This window comes from Montipora capricornis, chromosome 12, assembly GCF_036669925.1.
Source record: "Montipora capricornis isolate CH-2021 chromosome 12, ASM3666992v2, whole genome shotgun sequence".
Classification (NCBI taxonomy): Eukaryota; Metazoa; Cnidaria; class Anthozoa; order Scleractinia; family Acroporidae; genus Montipora; species Montipora capricornis.
In genome coordinates, this window is record NC_090894.1 from 4,269,648 (window position 1) to 4,288,837 (window position 19,190).

General features: G+C 39.1%; 3 protein-coding genes and 1 long non-coding RNA gene across 5 annotated transcripts; 2 read left to right on the forward strand and 2 right to left on the reverse strand.

Moving 5' to 3' along the window:
• Positions 1-722: 722 nt before the first annotated feature.
• LOC138026366 (uncharacterized) lies at positions 723-4,037 on the reverse strand. Its single transcript, XM_068873686.1, has one exon. It carries the CDS (start codon positions 3,808-3,810, stop codon positions 2,671-2,673), a length of 1,140 nt encoding a protein of 379 aa, XP_068729787.1. The 5' UTR covers positions 3,811-4,037; the 3' UTR covers positions 723-2,670.
• Positions 4,038-4,518: 481 nt separating this feature from the next.
• On the forward strand, positions 4,519-6,204 carry LOC138026124 (uncharacterized). The gene has a single exon (XM_068873325.1). The coding sequence runs from the start codon at positions 4,534-4,536 to the stop codon at positions 5,500-5,502; it is 969 nt and encodes a 322-aa protein (XP_068729426.1). The 5' UTR covers positions 4,519-4,533; the 3' UTR covers positions 5,503-6,204.
• Positions 5,475-13,831, reverse strand: LOC138026125 (rRNA N6-adenosine-methyltransferase METTL5-like). Of its 2 annotated transcripts, XM_068873327.1 has the most exons (3): positions 13,346-13,831; positions 9,755-9,951; positions 5,475-6,149 (listed from the first exon to the last, which is right to left on the reverse strand). In XM_068873327.1, exons 1-3 carry the CDS (start codon positions 13,746-13,748, stop codon positions 6,120-6,122), a joined length of 630 nt encoding a protein of 209 aa, XP_068729428.1. In that variant the 5' UTR covers positions 13,749-13,831; the 3' UTR covers positions 5,475-6,119. The 2 variants fall into 2 exon arrangements, with proteins under 2 accessions (XP_068729428.1, XP_068729427.1); XM_068873326.1 differs by lacking the exon at positions 5,475-6,149 and having other exon boundaries at positions 9,558-9,951; positions 13,346-13,829.
• A 15-nt stretch (positions 13,832-13,846) lies between these two features.
• On the forward strand, positions 13,847-16,784 carry LOC138026127 (uncharacterized). Its single transcript, XR_011127227.1, has 3 exons — positions 13,847-13,965; positions 16,281-16,576; positions 16,692-16,784. It is a non-coding gene; the product is annotated as an uncharacterized lncRNA (long non-coding RNA).
• The last annotated feature ends 2,406 nt before the right edge of the window (positions 16,785-19,190 follow it).

Consider the following 19,190-nt stretch of genomic DNA (forward strand, 5'->3'; position numbering starts at 1 on the left):
GAAAACCTTTTTTATGAGAATTTACCTTTTCCATCAGTAACGTTTAGGCTGAGATATTATATTAACCAAATTTTTAAGAATATACTCAGAACAGACCCAGGCTGAGAGTCAGTTAAGAACGTCTTTATTTTGCGGCTCATTTGGGTTTTTCGTTTTGTTAGAAGAATAAAGAAATGCAAAAGAAAAATGTTAAAACTCAGGTACGTTTTGCAAGATTAACAATGTGGTTTTCTCATTGCATGATATACTACAGAACATTGAACTCTGGTTTGTAGTCTAACTTAGTATACAACACACAACTTTAAGAACACGTTAAGAACATTTTCAGGCTCAAATCGCAAAGAAAATAAGAAAGTTCTGCCCCAGACCCCAAAATAGACCTTCTCGATCTTTTTTTTCGTCAAACAACATTCATGTGACGCCGATGAGGCAACATGAACTATCTATTGTAGTCCTATCAATTGTTGAGGAAGAAATAGAAAGTTCTTTGCCCGCCCACTAAATACAGGAATGTATTTTTTATCGGCAATTACACCAAGTAATCGTGAACAAGAGGTGTTTGTTCAACTTTTAACAGGGATGGGTTCAATTGTTCTTGTGTGGCCAACTTAGTCATTTAGTCATTGGAATTCAATTTTTTCCTACTGTTTTCATTTCCCAAACAGAAAAGTACACTGAAGTAAACAGGAAACCGCTCTAAACAAAAACTGCAAAGCGATAGAGACTTTTACACTTAGAACAAAGATTTTAATTGTAAAAATACATAAACTGCAAAAAGCTTGCTTGTGTTTTCACATGGCCAGACTCGATATCGAACGATCAACTTTGTCAACGCGCATGCGAAAATTTACAAAGATTTTTTCCCGTTACGTCATCACCGCTACGTTAGTGAAGAACAACGGCAGATCTCCCACAATCTTACTTTTGTGCGTTCACCAACAGAAATATGGACTCGTTTTAAGATAAACTGCAGAATACTATACCCGGTCACTTATTTGCACTTTGTGAATAAGATGTATTGTCACATACCTCGTTCTTCAGACGTTGCCGCCAAAAGAACACAATTAATGGAAGACCCATTTCAGTAACTCCCAATCTGGAGGACAACCATTGTTTTGTCCCTTGAGAAAAACAAACCTTTCAAATGCAAATCAATCTTGTTTTGTCCTCCAGATTGGGAATTTATAACTGAAAGGGGTCTATTCTCCAGTTACTAAAATTACAAAAGGTCGCCAGTTTACATTTTTAAAAGGCTTTGTATAGGATGACTGAATTCAACTTTAATTTTAGTCTCAAAAACTAACAGATGCGTTTATGCCCACACCGGATGACAGAAGAGTCAACAATGCAGCTGGCTGCAAATCACTCAGGCCGAAAGCGACGATCGAAAACGAATTTTTTTCTTCAAACACAAAAACTTATCAATCAACCTAGCTGGACAAAACACTTCGCAAAGAAAGCTTTCATTTTTTACGAAAACTGAAAAATCCATCCGGATTTATTATTTTTGTAATAATAGGATGTGCAACTTTACTAGACGCATCCGCAGACTTTGAACCTCGCCGAGCATTGCTTTCCAGTGGCGCTCTTAGCGTCTGTAAGGAACACAAAGTAATGCTACAATGTCATCGGCTATTCTCCTTGTCCGCTTTATTTCTCTATTGTATCAATGACCATAACAAAGAGATACAGATATGAATTCACGTAGATGTGTTATCTGTCACCTTGAAGAGGCGGAAGAGTATTATCTTCGACATGGATACCTTTTATGGTGTTCCACCTGAGCATAACTTGGCCTTTGGTACACACCGCGAAAATTGCAGACAGAGACATGTCGAGACACAGTACATTCTATTAAACTAATTGTTTAAACAGCGACGTTTACGCAGAACATTATTCCGAGGAACGTGGAAAGCAAAATAATGCTCACGCTTGTTTTAAATAACATTTGTTTACAAGATAATTTGTGCGAAATCGAAAAATTACAGAGCATCATATTTTAATTATTATTTCAATGCGGTTTATGACTTGAACAATCACGCGATTGTGTAAGCCAGGCACCAAAGATTTTAATACACAGTTTGTATGAATATTTTGAGTAAAATCATGCTGAATGCATGTACTAGATCAAATCATTGTCAAACAATGGCTTCATGCACTGGAATTTCTCAACAGAGATAAAAAACAACCCCATGAAATTATTGCATAAAAAAACAATTTAATTGAAAAGCGGATAAAAAATTGTAAAAAAATTCTTGCAAATTATTGCATAAAAAAACAATTTAATTGAAAAGCGGATAAAAAATTGTAAAAAAATTCTTGCAAATAGTGAATTCCTTCCAACCCTTGGAGACTTGTTGATATATTCACAAAAATGACAAAAATGAAAGCTATAAACAAAGGCATTCCGAATTCGTTAAGTTAGATTAATTTACAATGAATTCGAACGAGCCAAAAAATATTGAAATATAGTAATTTGATGCTATAATTTTGATAAACCCCACAGGAGCTGGCAGATCTTCAACATAACATAATGCATGCCTTGAGTCTGTACATTCGGATAATTCTATGAAAATTTAGGAGTTCACTGAAGTGAAACTTTGACTTGAACCAGGCGTGGCGTCTCTCATATCATTAAAAATTGCAATAATAGTGTTTTACCATTAATACTTATGAAATAATTGGACACATCCAGTAATGCAAAATGCAATAAGATAGCCGTCCATCTCCAGTAAAAACAGAGGATTTTCCCCGGCAGTCACATTCGTACTGTCTCACTTGTAATTCCGAGTTTAATTCGCTCTTTAAATTATATTCCGAAGCCCCACGTGTTGAACAAGTAACGCTGACGATTCTGTATCCGTTTGGTTCGGTTAAGACCACATTTTGCCCGAATCCCGTTATCGATGCGGTGAAAGGAGTGCTCTCCAGTTCTCTGTATACGCACAAAGACATATTCCCCACTCCTGGCTTCCCTGGAACTCCGTCCAAACCATCTTCACCCTTTGGACCCGGATTCCCAGGGGGCCCTGGCGGTCCTTGTGGGCCACTTTGTCCACTTTTGACGACAATCATCGTCGAGTTCTTGGAAGCTAACTTCAGATTTTCAGCTATTCTCTCCAGCTCATCGATTCTGTTGGTGTGCTCCAAGTCTCGCTTCTCAAGCTGCGAGATCAGCGCATCCTTTTCCTTCACGGCCAAGTTCATGTCGGTCATGTTAGACTTCAGTTCCTTCAGCATTTGCCATAATTCTTGCGATTCCGAAACTTGCGCATCTCGCACACCACTTTCATCTGACCCCGGTACAACTTTTTTCGTGCATTCTTGGCAAGCTGGCGTGGACAAAATTCCCAGCATAAGCATGAGAGTCACCGCTAAAGCTGCCAGTGCAAAAATACACCCAGCAAAAGCCAGAATCTTGAAGAATGTAGACCAACGATCTTTGCGATATCCATCGGAAAACTCTGAGTCATTCGTGAAAGTCCTTCTCCGCTGCTTAGTCTGGACGGCTTCATACGTTTCGTTGACTTTTTTCCTCGGCCTCTTAGTCCCAGATTTTTTGGGCTCTGGTGGAGCAGGTTTTCCTCGAAAGACTGCATCCCTCAGCTTGCCAGGGTCTTCGTATTGGTGGGTGTCGTCAGCAAAACGATGACCATTCATGTTTTCGTAAGAAGAGTGATGTCGCTTCGGCGTCAGAGGCATCTTGGCTTGAAAATCTGGATCGTCATCCATCATCATCAACTCATCGCTTCCAGTCGGAGTAAACGCTCTGTTCGGAATCAATTCTGCTCGAGAATTCACACTGGCCATTGCTACAAGCCACTGTAACCTTTCCCAGCTCACTTAATTAAAGCGATGATCACACGAACGTTATTGTTCCAAACGGTTTCTTCGTAACAGGCGATACATCCACTATCAGCCGTTTCAGAGGACGGAGCAAATGTTTATCGTAATTCGAGAACGACAAATGCGTAGGGAATCCCTCCCCGCGGAAACGTGAGATATACTGTTTCACAGAAGTGTAAAATGGCATGATTTTGTTCTAAGGATCTAAAGTTACGTATGCTATCATTGATTGGTTTGAGTCATGCTATGGAAGACTGCCACGTCCATTCACACAACGGATCCGCGACAGTGATCTTGTTTTTACGCCTACACATTTAAGAACTTCCGGTATCTTTTGTTTAGTTTCCCGCCATACCGCTTCATGTTGCATGTAATTACTGCTGAGAGAGCAGAGCGCCAAATTTGGACATTTTCCATTCCCCACATCAGCCCTTAGAGTTAGACGAAAGAAAACCGACGGCAAAGTTTTATCACAAGTTGGTAAGAAACCATGCTCTTTCCTTCCAGCCTGAAACGCAAAGTCCTTCAAGTTGTTTAACCCCAGGGCAACGTTTTTGCAAAAATGTAGGTTGTTTGGGGAATGGCACTTTACACTCATGGTCGATCGTAAGCTTGCTTTCTAAGCCAATCAAATGTGATGAGACAAAACCGTGGGTCGCCCCATTATCACTAATCACTCAGACGGAAATGAAAGGGAAAAAAAGTATAGGTTTTCCACACGAAAACATGACGGAGTGGAGTAAAGTGCGAATTGAGACGAAACAGTTCAAGGACGTCGACATTCCAGTGGTCAAATCCAACACAGGACTCCACAGCGATAGAATCAAATCAGCTATTGTAAAAGGAAAGCAAACTACACTGTCATGCGACACTAAAGGATTAAATTTATCCAAGTTTGAACACAACGGTCGAGATGGACCTTTGATGGTCTTCGCACAAAAGGCTTCGTACGGCTACGACAAATTCGGACATTTTAAAGTCATCACATCACTGAAGCCAGCAGAAAGCCTTCGAAACCAGTTGTTCTTCGCAAGCGAATCAGTTAATCATCACAAAGAGGTGTTAAGTACGCCTCAGAAATCACACGTTCCGGCTAAATACAGCTCAGCAGGGACAAAGGAAATTGTCCCTATGGAGAGATTTGTTGACAAGAAAGGAAACCATCGGGAGAAGAAAACAAACCCTGATTCTTTCGAAAAGTTAATCGAACGGTACAAAGCTCGTCGAATAATGTATAAAGATCTTATGGGTGCTGGTCATGTCGAGATCTTGGACAAACTCGATGGCTTGTACAGACAACGAAAGCAGGAAAGGTTAAGACTGCAAGCTCAGTTTAGCAATCTCGGAGAGATAAGAACGGAAATAAACGCCTCAACAGGGTTAAGGGACCACATAATAAATTTAGAAGAAGTCGGCAAGGAAACGAAAGACCACATAAAGTTACCGAAGATCAGAGTCTCCACGGTCGCTGATATCACGAGACAAGAATCACGACGAAAATTTGATAAGGGACATTTAGCTGTGCCCAAAGAGAAAAGGTCCGGAGCATTGAAATTGGACAAATTAGGTTTTCAAGGCGACATTGACAGCTTCGGCAAACGCAACGGAGCCAAGGATTACGAAACAATAACTGTTCATTTGCCCCGGCTTTATTAACTTTAAGATATTTTCCAACATTACTTGAATCAAACTTGGTAAATAGAAAATGGTAAGAGAAAGAAAATTTAACTTGGCTTCAAGTTACGTGATTTTGAAAGCTTTGACTTTATGACGATACAAAACTTGAAGAAAAGTGATCGAGGTTCGCCCCTTGAAAATGAGCAACGTTTTGTTTAAACTTGTTTTCATTGGCGTTGCCTTTTTCCGATTATAAATTTCTAGAATTGCTTCCCGGATGCCAATCTTATTGGCTTAATGCAAGGATTGCATGATTTATGCCAGAGAATTAAAGGATTTATTTCTTCAGACAGGCTCCAAACCGCTGTGATGGTCAAAACCTTGCCAAAGTAAACAACGAATGCCTTTATCACTAACTGCATTTTATGTAAACAGATTTATTTATTTGGACTATCAGTAAAAGATTTAAGTCGTCGACATATGAATTAATGTATTTTACATAATGCAAGCTGGAAAGGACAAAAGAGTTTTATAAACACAGAAATACATTAAATAATGTCTAATGAATTGAGAATCTTTTTCAACTCCATTAGGACACTTAAACGAGGCCAATATTTTCTTCAAGTAACCATTTTTCGTGGTTACACATGATGTCCTTACGTGTTTGAAACCGTTCTGGGGCTGGTCTACAATGAAATGAAAACAAGATATAAAACTATTAAAGTTTTCTGTGTGAATTTGCGCGAAAGGACTCAGAAATCACTTAATGAGCTCAAAAGGTCTGGATTCTAAATGCATACGGTGTCCTCTCTCAGTCTTGACAAAAGGAAAAAAACGAATCATTCTTATGTGAATTTGATTTGACCGCAAACATATACGGCTGATGAACATGGAGGATAACGATTCATACACAAAACTCGCCCTTCAATCGTATGAAACGTTGAAAACTCTCCTGCTTTGTATCTCTTTAGGGAGCATTTAATGCGTTGCTATCAACTTGCTCTCCCGTCTTATTTCATCACTGTTATTTCAGATTTCACGTGGAGCTTGACACGCTCCAAGAACTCGTTCAAGCTTTATAATTGCTTTTAATTATGTACCTTACTGGAATGTCGTTTAATGTCTTTTCACTCTTTCAACGACAACGGATGTGTGTAAAATCTCATAATCTGTTAAGGACAAACCCCCCCCCCCCGGGGGGACTCGATATATCCCTGGGTGGGGGGGTGCGGCGCGGCCCCTCATACCCTGTCCCTGTTTAAGACAAATATCGCTGATTTTCCTACTCTGTTTAAGACAGAATTCCGATTTCTTTGTTCGTTTTAATTTTTTTTATATTTTTTTTGGGGGGTATCAATTACAATAGTTTGGTGTCTGGATCTGTATCGTGTTACATTGATGGCGTTGAAGTAATGGACCGTTAGCAGCTGGCGATCACATGGTACAAAAGCCATCTACAACAAGGAAACTTCATTTAAATTTTGAAGCGAAAACAAAAGATTGTGCACTGTCACGGTCAATTCAACATCGATCGCGACAACACTATTCTCGCTTTTGAAGGTTTTAAGTATCATAACCAGTCCCTCGATCAACTATGGTGTTAGTTAATCTAGTTAATCATCAGTATAGAACCGGGAGAAAGTTCAGGCCCGTTCAATCATAGCACTCGGGCATGCACACTCATATGGTTTTTGTTCAAAAATACGTTTACAATTCGTAGTTCTGTGAGAAAAGTGTAATTCCTATGTTCTTGATTCAAATTTCCTCCTTCTAGAAACCGGTGAGAAAGGAAGGAAACTGCCCTGTTTAGACCAAGTAGGCCCAAATCGCCTCTGGAAGTGGTGCCCGCGTCCAGGATTTCTTCTGACGTTGACATCTTCAGACCAGTGCCCTCTAACAGTCTCTACTCTCCCTCGTAGAGTACGAATATTGAACAAATGGAGACAAGAACACAAGAAAATAAGCTTTAAAAACAAAAGTATACTTCATCGCATTAGCGTTTAAATAGACCATATGCGTACTCTCAGTATTGGACTGGAACTAAAATAGCTTGCAATGGAGGCGATTTTCAAATGCAAATACTTTTTATTAGTATACTAAAACAGTGGATAGCGTTGAACGCGCGCGCTGATTGCCTACTCAAAGTCCGGATATCCTTCGCTATTCACCTCCACGAAATTCGCGCGCGGAAATCCGCGGAAATTCTCGCTTCGCGGCTCGGTAAATATCCACCACTAGCCACCTCCACTGAGGTGAATAGTTGTTGATTATTATTCAACACATTGTGACAATGTCCATTAAAGTCATAGCGCGCCCAATATTCGTCGTGCGTACTCGACAAATATCCTGCGATAGACGTAATTTTGTGTGTGGCGGAGAAAAATGGTAGTTTTTCCAGCTTTTTTTTTTTTTTCAATAAACGTAGAAAATTTGTCATCAATGTGTTGAATAATAAAACCATTACATCTCCTGATTTTAGCCATCATCATATACCTGAGAGAGTAATTGCAAAATATTGTGACTGCCCTACAAAAAAAAAACTACAGCATGTTTCTTCTTTCTTAGCAGTTCTTGAATGCCTAATCTGTGGAATGGCTCAACGATATTGAAAGAGGGTCAAAGAGGTCAGGCTGACTTATACATTGTATTGTCGTGCTATCTCTCCCGGAAGACGATAAGTCCGACGACTGCTAAATATGTCTTTAAATCAAAAACCCAAAATCATGAATCTTTGAGACTGTTAGTTGATCACGACCATTCAATATCTGCTGTTGTTACGGATAACAGATGTTGCATATCGACTACGAATAATTCACGCCAAATTTTTCAAATTCTCGAACTGAGACAAGGTCATGAATTCAGCACAGATGACGAACTATTCCTGCAAAAATTGATTGCTATCTTTCTCTTTTATTTGAAAGTACTCTTTGGAAATGCCATAATAACGTAAATAAAGGACATCAAGAGTTTTGGAGAGAAAATGGCAAAACACGCTTTGCATATATAGCCACTTTAAAAATAAAGGATGGTCAGCACGATAACTTTCGGGCGGTGACCGGGCGTCTGACAGACTGACGAATTGACGAAAGTATTTTTTAATTTTATGTTTGGTTTTTACTTCAATTACTTTACTCAAGCTAAGTCCAGAGTCCAAAGGACTGTACGTGATTATTTTATTCTGTGGTTTTTAAACGCTAAAATTTCCCAAGTGTGACAAGTGGAACTTAGTAATTTTGAGTCGGAAGCGAGCCTTTCATAGCACACGTACACAAATTGCCGAGGATAATTCACAATTTCGTGGTACTATTTGGTGAACTAGAAGCACCATTTCCCAAGTTAGAATAATGTTTACACCCACGTGATAGAACTTAACGCATTTGGGCTTTTATACTCAGAGCGAGGAAATGCTAATTGAAGTCAACTCAAAGAATTTGAATTATGTAACAAAGAAAAGCGCGAGAAAATGTTCAGGCGAGCTTTGATATGCATGCACTAAAAGTCAAATATAAAACTTGGTCGTCCAATGCAATTTAATTCAACTACAAAAAAAAAAGCAACGCAATGTAGGTAAAATGCCAACCTTAAAACCTTAAAACGTCTTTCTATGATCTTGTTACAGTTTTCTAACTTCTTTTGGTGGAGCGGGGTTGGCGCAGAGGTAGAAGAACTTTCCTTCCACGAATGTGCCCCGCTATAATATTACTTGTGCCGGCGCTCCCTGTTAGTTTCTTTCAGATTGTCCCTCGACTTCCACCGAGTAGGGGACCAAAATCTTTGGACTTTAAACTTCCCAGATGGGAATTGTAAGATTTCGATAATAGAAAAATCAGGATTTTGCCTTTTGAATGCTTAACAAACCCTCCCATTGCTAATTGAATCTAACGTTTTGCCAAGAAAACAAAGTTTTCTAAAAAGCATGTGTGACGTCTTCCAACAAACTTTACACAAAGGGAACACTTATTTATGACGTCAACCACATTTCCATCACCCCAGGCCAATAGTAGAAATCCCTGTTCTGCTGCTGAACTACTAAGCCAAACGTTTTCCCTAGACGTGAAACAATATTTTTGTAGAGTGATTAGGGCTAGAAGACACTTTTGGTGATGTTTATTTATCTGTAGCACAGTGACATGCAAAATGACATGCGGAACGTGGCCTGTATTCTAGACCTGCTACAAACTTGAAACAACTGAATTTCCAAGCTTCACTCACTCACCGCAGTTTCTTTAGAATCAATCACTGGTCCCTAATTATAGCAGCTGGCTGAACAATCTATCCTTATAAAATCTACCTCAATGTCAACTGTCTTTTTCCTGTGAAATCTGTAGCTTGCTTCTAGGTCAAATCTCAGCTCAGCCAATACATCGAGCTTTATTCCCCATTCAAACCCCTTTTTCTTGATGTGTTCTCGAGTTGCCGTCTTGTGAAGCGAGTAAACTGCTGTGGTGGACATAGCTATTGCTTTTTGTAGAAATACAAGGTCAATACCTGAGAGAGAAAAAAGAACACAATACTAACCTTGAAATTTTTACTTTTATATTGAAAATCTTGGTTCACAAAATCTGCTCAATGTTTTCATCCTTTTGGAAGCCCAAGTCAGGCTCCTTGTTGAAGATAATAGCATTGATTTCTTTCTCAAGCTCAAGGCTGTTGCCTAACAGGAGCCCGGTAGCCTGGGGCTCCCAAAGAATAGCTCTGGGCTCCTTAATTTTTCACAGCAACACCTTTCACTTCATATGTTGGGCTCCCAAGTTCTCAGTGTTTAGCTCTGAGGGGCCCCTTTAAAATTTTCTTAGGCAGCAGCCTTGAAGCTCAACATTTTTATTTTGTAATGATCTTGCCAGTTAGCTACAAGTGTAAGAATACTCAATTCAATAAATAATTTATTGAATTGAATACTCTTACTTATGACGTCGGGGAGCAACAATTCTGTGCAGGCCCCTTCGAAATCTTGAGATTCCCTGTTTTTTTTTTTTCAAATCAAATATAAACTCCAACAAATAAATGGCAACAGGTTTCTGTTGTAAATTCTCACAAGTTGTAGGCAAAAGACAAACATCAGGAGAAAAACAGAGGAAGGAAAACATTGTTACTGGTATCTTACAGTGTATGACTTGGTACAATTCAATACTGAAGTCCAAAAGGCTTATAATTTTGCTTAAAATTTTGCTGACTCGTCTGTTAGGAGAAAACTAAACTATGTCACGTTATTTTTAATTAGGGCGTTTTGGGGAAACTTCAGTTCATCATGACTTTAAAACTCGAAAATGGTTATGTGGAATTCTGTTATTGATAAAATTATGGTTAAAGCACAAACAAGATGATTCTGAGAAAAAACGACTTTTATCCAGGCAATTTGCCATAAACTTGAAAAACCGAGGGCTGACTTTTTCAAGATTACCCAAATGCAATTTGTTTCAATCTTGTCCATTTCTGCCCATCCATGCCTCTCTTTCCTTTTGCTTTTTTTTTATGTTATTTAACAGTTTTATGTGGTTATTGCAATTTGCCATTTTACTTTTTGGGCAGTTTGGGTATCATAAGATTACATCATTTTGCGTGACATAGCCCCTTTATTGTGAAGAGCTCCATTTCTTCATAAGTCATCACAAGTATTCACACAAATCCTAGTCAGCGTTACAATGTTATCATTACTGTCATTGCCATTGCCATCGCAGCAGTATCGTTAATCTGTAACAGAAGACACTTTTTCGGGCAAATTTTTTTATTGCACATTGTAGGTTAAAGATAAGGTTGGAAATATCATCCTTTCTCAAAGGTATTAAGATCACGGCAGGTCAGTATGTAAGTGGGGAGGAGGGGAGTCTCCTCTCAACCTTACCATACTAGTGGGCATTACTAAACCATGAAACAGCGAAAACACCAAAACACCGAAACAATGAAACAGCGAAACAAAGCACCAAAACACCATACACTAAATGAGATTAAATATCGTTTTCGGCCTAAGCCTAAACCGTTATTGCTCCTAATTCATTGAGATTAAGATTAGGATTCAGAATAAGACTGAGATTAGGAGCAATAACGTATTAGGCCTAAAACAATGCTTAATCTCAAATCCACCCTTTGTCAGTTAGTATTCAATGTATGGTGGGATCATACATGGTGATTTGGTGCTTTGTTTTGCTGTTTTGTTGCTTTGCTGTTTCGCTATTTCGTTGTTTAGTAATGTCCCATACTAGTAATAATTTTCACTACACCTGCCCCCACCTTACTTAGATAATATGGAAGGCAATTGTGGTGTTTTCCAATAATTAATATGTGCGGCACATTGTGATGTCTTCATATTATTCTACCTGTAATTAGGCAGGTAAATGAAAGCAAAAGATGCAAGGAAGGATGGGCTACAACAAACAGCATTTATTTTCAATTTCCATCAAGGTTTATTTGATATGCTATCAATTGAAAAGCAATTTACATGATTATGGAAAATGCCTTGAAATATGATAGTAAAACAGGAACAGGAACATTCAATGACTAGAAGGCAACATTTCGTCGTCATTTTTCGTTGTCATCTTTTTGATCCACATGGTTCTTCCCACAGTACCTTGAAATACCATAAATAGGAACAAAACTTGGTTATTATATTCGGATGGTTTATTATTATTATCTGTGAATAACTGTTGTAATAAAAATTGAAGATTGTTAAAAAATGTTGATACTAAGACTATGCTTTTGCTTTCTCAGCTGAGGTTGTTGCCTCTAGCAATTTGTGGCCGAGTCGTCTATCGCCAGTTCCTGATTTCATTTGTGTCTGACAAATCATCACCCCTGCTTATGATTTGTGCCTGAAAAATCGATTTCTGACCCAGGGAATATGATATTCTATCAGATATTGTAATCTTTGATTTTCAAAGTAAAAGGAATTGCTGTAAACATTAGAAAATTACTCACCTTCAATCTAACAGCACTTCGATAATGATCCTCCTTGAGACTCCAGTTACCGAGAACACCTCGCAAACTTGGAAAACAATAGCGATATCACCTTGTGCCCCCTGTTGAGCAATACCAATACCACCTTGTGGGCTATGTTGAGCAAATCGAGATTGCTTTCCCCTACACAATATCTACCAATTTACATATTGATTTAAATATTTTTTCTTTTACGTGGGGGCGTCTAGGTTGCCTACTCAGGGGTTTCACTAGAAGCCGGTTACCGGCGGTATACCGCCGCCTGCTTTGCCGCACACCGTCAGCTAGTTTGCCTTGATTTTCACTAAAAATGCTACCATAAACTTGTCTAACTGCCGCCTTCAATGGGCTATCATGGACGGCTATTTCAGAAGTTATTGAAACCCCAGGGTGCCTACTGCCAAAACTCTGCGGGGGCAATAAGGGACTTGTCAGATATTAGCAGGGGGATGGGGGTGGAGATTTTCAGTAAAGTGGCAAAGATAAACCAAGTGATATCCCTGTTGGAGAAACAGGACCAAAAAAGCTTTTGGCTCAATAGGCTGATAATTATAGTTTCTACCACAAGAAACCAAGATACATACACTCAGTGACTGCATTCAAAACTTTCAATAGCTTGTCTTGTTTGTATGGCAAGAAATCTTTTGTATGGCATGATTTTCACACATAGTTTGTATTTGTGTTATAACATAATATTAAGTATCCCTTTAAGATCGCCATGGTTTAATTTCTTGTGACCCTCCCTCTTTTGCTGTCTACTTTTTTCATGCCCCTCCCTTTTGAAGGGCTCAAAAAACTGTTGCCCTCCTATGTTTCCCTGCCCCCACCCCCTGCTAATTTTTGACAAGTTCCTAAGTTCTCACGGGTTTCAGTCCAAAGCTATGGGAGGCTCCCCCCTTGATGTGCCAACGAGATCATCATTGTCAACCTAGTTATTGTAACCAATCATCACCTTTATTGTCCTTTGTCCCAAAGGGAGGATTCATTATAATAGTGTCAAACTTCTTACTCCATCTATCAAAAGGTGACATCTGTTGCAAATCACACTGTACCAGTTCACAAGTTTCGAGCTCAAATTCAGCGCAATTCCTAGAAGCGATCTCTAAAGCATCACAGTCCACGTCAAATCCAATAGTCATAGCACTTCCAAGAATACAAGAGCCGATGCTTAAAACGCCACAACCACAGCCCAAATCTCCAACGAGCTTGCCTCTAATGTCGCCAAAAGTGGTGTCCATTGTATATAACATATGAGCTGCAATATGTGGTGTTGTAGGATATTGTTCCAAATTGACCTTTGGGTTTTCAAAACCATCGACTTGTTGGAGATATCCTTCTAGTTCTTTGAGCTTCATCGCAAAAAGTCTAGTACATTTTCAAAGCACTTTTTAGTCATACAGTCACTGCTTGCCTTAGTGGCCGCTCGAGTTGGCTTTGTAGCCGCGTGTTGTCTGAAAAATTTTCCTCTCGAATGGGTTAGGTTCGACGACTCTGTCAAGGATAAAATTACTTTTGATGCTATAACTGAGGAAAAGCGTTCTGAAGAAAATGGACGGTATCTTTCTCGTTTAGGTGAGTTCAATCACATATGGTTCGTCGAATCGGAGAACAAGCTGCTCAGCTTAATATTTATTTGGGCTTAAGTGTGCTTGGAATTATTGAAAAAAATTCAACTTCAGCTTATTTTTCCTCACATTTCGAAAACATTTTAACCAAGAGATCTGACTGCCAAAAGCTCCATTCTTTATTACTATTGGACAGATAATAAAATTTCTTCGACTGAAACTGGTCTGCCGTTAAATGTGTTTTGGGCATTTTTAGCGGCAGCACTAAAAGCCGGAAACCGAAAACCGGAAACCGGAATCCGGAAACCGGAAACCGGAATCCGGAAACCGGAAACCGGAAACCAGAAACATCCACAAATCGCGACAACTGCATAACTTACCCACTCCTTGTATGCTCTGCTATAATCCCCATAGTCAAGTACCGTATTAAACTCTGAGTAAATGTAAACTGTAAGATGGATCTGACCTTGTTATTCTAGATAGAGACTTGTGACGTGGTGATGGCGTTATCAAGCTAAGGCAGTTCACATTATAATATAGGAAACTTCAAACTTGTTTAATTCATTTTCCTTGTTTTTTCACGTGCCTTGGTACAAAAATGCCTCTTTTAAAGAAACAAGGTGCCTGGAGGATGTGTTACTTAAGTATCGGGGCACTACTGAAGCTCTCGATTATGGGTTGAGGAAGAACATACTGTCAATATAAAAAATTCACATTGTTTATTGAAGTTATGCACCTATCAATGTTAAGCTGCTGGGGTGGGGGGAAGGCTGGGCATACGGGAGGGATTTGAACCCAGATCAGTTTTTCTGTTCAAATGCCCGGCCCCGGGGAGGTCATCCTGGGTCAAAAGAGTGCAAATTCCCCAACCCAATCTTCCTCCCAAAAATGCATAAGTAAAAAAGAACAGCAGAAATCGGGACAGAAATTATACATTTTCTTTTTTAAAAGGTAGCAAAGCAATGACTTCAAAATGTAACATCTGTTATAATGGAAAATTGTCATGTTGTTCCATAGTTCATCTGGAAAGTATATTAAATAAGACAGTACAATGGGGAAGTTCGGGTAGCTTTTCTTGAACTGTTATTCTACTTTTGTTTACTTGAATTGCCATCCTTTTATAGCTCATGGTCATTATTTATATTTAATCACTAAGACAAGAAATATTACAGCTAAAAACTCGGTTTCTAAAACATTAACGCTTTTAAACTTTAAACTATGCCCTAAAGGACTGACTAAAAATAAAACCATATACTTTGTGAAGGAAAAAAGAATGTGACATGTTAATAACTTTGTTCTTGGGCAAGACACTTTACTCTCACGGTGCCTCTCTCCACCCAGGTGTATAAATGGGTACCGGCGTAATGCTGGGGGTAACCCTGCGATGGACTAGCATCCCATCCAGGGGGGAGTATAAATACTCCTAGTCGCTTCATGCTACAGAAACCGGAGATAAGCGCCGGCCTGATGAGCCTGTTGGCTCGTAAGCAGAGACTTTTTATGTTAATAACTTAAATTGTAAACAGGAACAACGGAAATAAAATATTAAACTTCATATAAAAGAGAGAAATATTCAAAAAAGCTCCATAAGAGGACTTATGATGGGCACACTGAAAAACGCAGACTGCAGACTGTGCAGACCATTTGTAAAATAAAAATTTGGTTAGCCTGAATTAGGCTTAAATAACATTCGGTTATCGGTAGCCTAATTAGGCCTAAATAACATTCAGGTTAGCCTGTTTACGGTTAGCCCTCAATAATAGTGAAGGTAACTCCATATTTTACCCCTGGTCTGCACGGTCTGCACAGTCCGCAGTCGGCGTTTTGGGGTGACCGCTTATGATGTGACAAATAGTGAGTGGATAAAAATGAAATTCAGTATTTCGGTCTCGGTTTTGGTATTACCGATATATAAGCTTGCTTGGAAACAAAATTCACTGCACACAAGGTGAATATAGATGACTGCCTCATAAAAGGCTTTAGAGTTTCAGTCCATAGCGTCAAGGGAATTGCAGAGAATTGGTTTGCTTCTACATGTAGTGACTTCTGGGTAATTCCAAAATGGCGGTACTATTTTTCAGTCTTTCTCGGCCGGTTAAAGTCAAAAGTACCGATCCCCGGAACTCAACGAATGATCAAACGTCCCTACCACAGGCAGACTTATAATGTCGAATCCCCCTCCTATGCCCGGCCTTCCTCCCCCCCCCCCCCCCCTCCCCTCGCCAGTGGCTTAACATTGATAGGTGCATTAGGGTCGTTCAAGATGTCCCACTAGCATTGAATAGGCCGGGAAACAAGCAAGTTTTGATGATTCTGTTGCAGTTTGAGCATACTGTGAGCTTTGGAATGATGTAATTTCATGACACCCAAAATGCCCAAAGTAGAACAAAACATTTCAATAACCGTTTAAATCTGTTGAACAACATGTAAGAAATGCAGCAAAGGAAAGAGAAGCATGGATGGACACAAATGGACAAGATTCAAACAGATTGCATCTGGGTAATGTTGAAAACAATCTGCCCAACATTTCTCAAGTTTATGCCAAATCGCCTGGATAAAGGTCGCTTTTGCTCAGAATCATATGTGTGTGATGTAACGATGTAATGATAATTTTATCAGTAAAGGAATTCCACATTATCATTTTCAAGTTTTAAACTCGTGATTAACTACAGATTTCCCCTAAAAACCCTAAAGTAACATGACACAGCCTGTTTAAAATCTCTTATTTTGGAGGCTGTGGTAATCACTAGAACATAATCAAAGGAAGGAAAGACGATAAAACACAACTTTGTTTCTGTAATAAATTTCAAACATTATTGCATTCTATCCACCGGATAAATCACTGTTTAATTATCCAGCGGATAGTGATTTATCCAGTGGATAAGTTGTTGTAATTCTGGCGAATTGCATAATTTTGGTCTCCGGATTCCGGATTCTGGATTCTGGATTCCAAATTCTGGATTCCGGATTCTGTATTCCGGATTCCAGATTCCAGATTCCTGCATTTAGTGCTGCCCCATTTTTAGACTCTCCTGTATGGAAATTAAAAGCAGTGGGGAATTGATTTCATAAATTATTGTAACTTATGATCCTTTTAATTGGTTCTGAAAAAATGAAGATCATTGATCAGAAGTTCTTTCTAACGCTTGCTTGGTAACCCCAGAATTTGCCCAAGCTGAGATGACAAATTCCTACCCATTGCCCACTCTCATCACTACAGTTTTCATTTCCATTATTTTTCTAGTTAAATGGCTGTTTGTTCACCATTATTTCACTCCTGTCTGGCAGCAACAACTTGCTAAGGGTAACCAACCACCAATCATTAATCATTAAGGTCATATGCATGAACCTAGTGGACACAGATATTAGAAAGGGTTAAATAATTATTTTTGTTAGAGATTTTGAAGATGCAGGCCAAGTTAGCCATCTGGTTCTCAAGTTAGCCACTATATTACTTAGCAACATTAAATTTCAAATAATCAAATGAGAGGAAAAGAACAAATGAAAATGAAACAAAGAACCAAAGGAACATATCTGGAGAGGATACATTATTTATGCAGTAGAAGACATGATGTTTATTTTTAGAATTGTCCAGGGAAGTTTACTCACAAGAAGTATACAAGCTCTATCTTTAAGAATATAAGCTAACACATGTTACTTAGGATGCTTTCCATTTGACAGAACCGACCGGCCGGACCGGGCATTTGGAAGATCTAACTCTGCAACGCTTCCAAATTAACACACTTTCTTTGCAAACTGATGGATCTGACTGGCCAGTTCTGACAAAAGGAAAGCGCCCTTATACAGTGTAGCCTAACCCTAACCCTAACCCTAATCCCTAATCCCTAAACCCTAACCCTCAAGCTTTAATCCATTGACCCCTGGGAGTGAGACTTAACAGATTTTACTCTATCGCCAGAGGATTTTACTTGCCAATTTGGCGTGTTCTAGGGCATTTGAGGTGTAAATGGGTTAATTACCTTCAGTTAATAATTATAACTCTTTAAAATACATATACTTAAGCTTGCTCACCAGAGAACTAAAATGCTCTTTATTTTCATGCCTTAACCTGCCAAAACGTTTCGATATCTTCTTTAATGGCTGGAAGATTACTTAAGCCTTCACAACAAACCTTAAAAAGAAAGTTAACCTAGAGAAAAAAACTTATCCTAGGAAAAAAATAATTGCGCTCACTTTGTGATGTATTGTTACCTCTAGTATTATAACACAACAGTTTCTTACAGTTTTACCCATTCTTCCCTGAAGCGACGCCCACTGACAAGTATTTAGTAAAAATTAATCATCTGGCATTAGACAGAATTCAGGATTAAAAGGGTTGTTATATCCCTCATGTGCTGCAGATGCTGTCATTGGTCGATTTGGCTGGCTTTGTTCTGTAGTGTAGACTTGTGTGCTGTTGTTACCAAGAGATAAAAGTAGAGGTTTTAAGAACTGCTACCGGGAAACAGCTGCACCATGGCAACTATCTTTGCATTAAATAAATCATTGAGAAGGGTTTGTAGGTTTGATAACTGATTGGGCAAGTATAACATCGTCTTTCTTGAAAGAAATTTGTATTTTAAGTGCGGGTTATGGGCAAAAGATTGACATGATCCACGTACTTATCTGGCACATACTTATCTAACTAATAGATACCTGAAAAATTCAGGTGGCTCCAACGGGACTTGAACCCATGACCTCTGCGATACCGGTGCAATGCACTACTGACTGAGCTATGAAGCCACTCAGTTGGGAGCAGGTCAGTTTATTAAATTGAAGCCTTGACCTCAATTTTTTCAGGTGTCTATAAGTCAGAGACAATAATATTGCTTGTCCAGATAAGTGTGAGGATTACTTCAATTTTTCATCATCTTTATTCCTGGCACAGTGCACAATCACCACCACCAATGGTTGTGTGTCATTGTACAGGCCATTGCCCAGTGGAACACTTTGTATACTTTGAATACCAATAGGAGTTGTAGAAGCCTAATTGTTAGAGCATCCGACCACTGATATGGAGGTCCACCGCAGCCAGGTAATCTGATTCCCTCTTTAGTTGTCCCTTTACGTGTTGCTTGCTATGCAATTCGCACCTCATATTTGGAATTTTGGGGCTAAGAAAATTCTGGCTTGTGGGATTTAAAAATGGGAAGATTTGTAGTAAAAAATTTGTTACAGAAAGAACTGTGGTGCTGTTGATTTAATATTTGCCAGTCGGCACATAACCAGTGA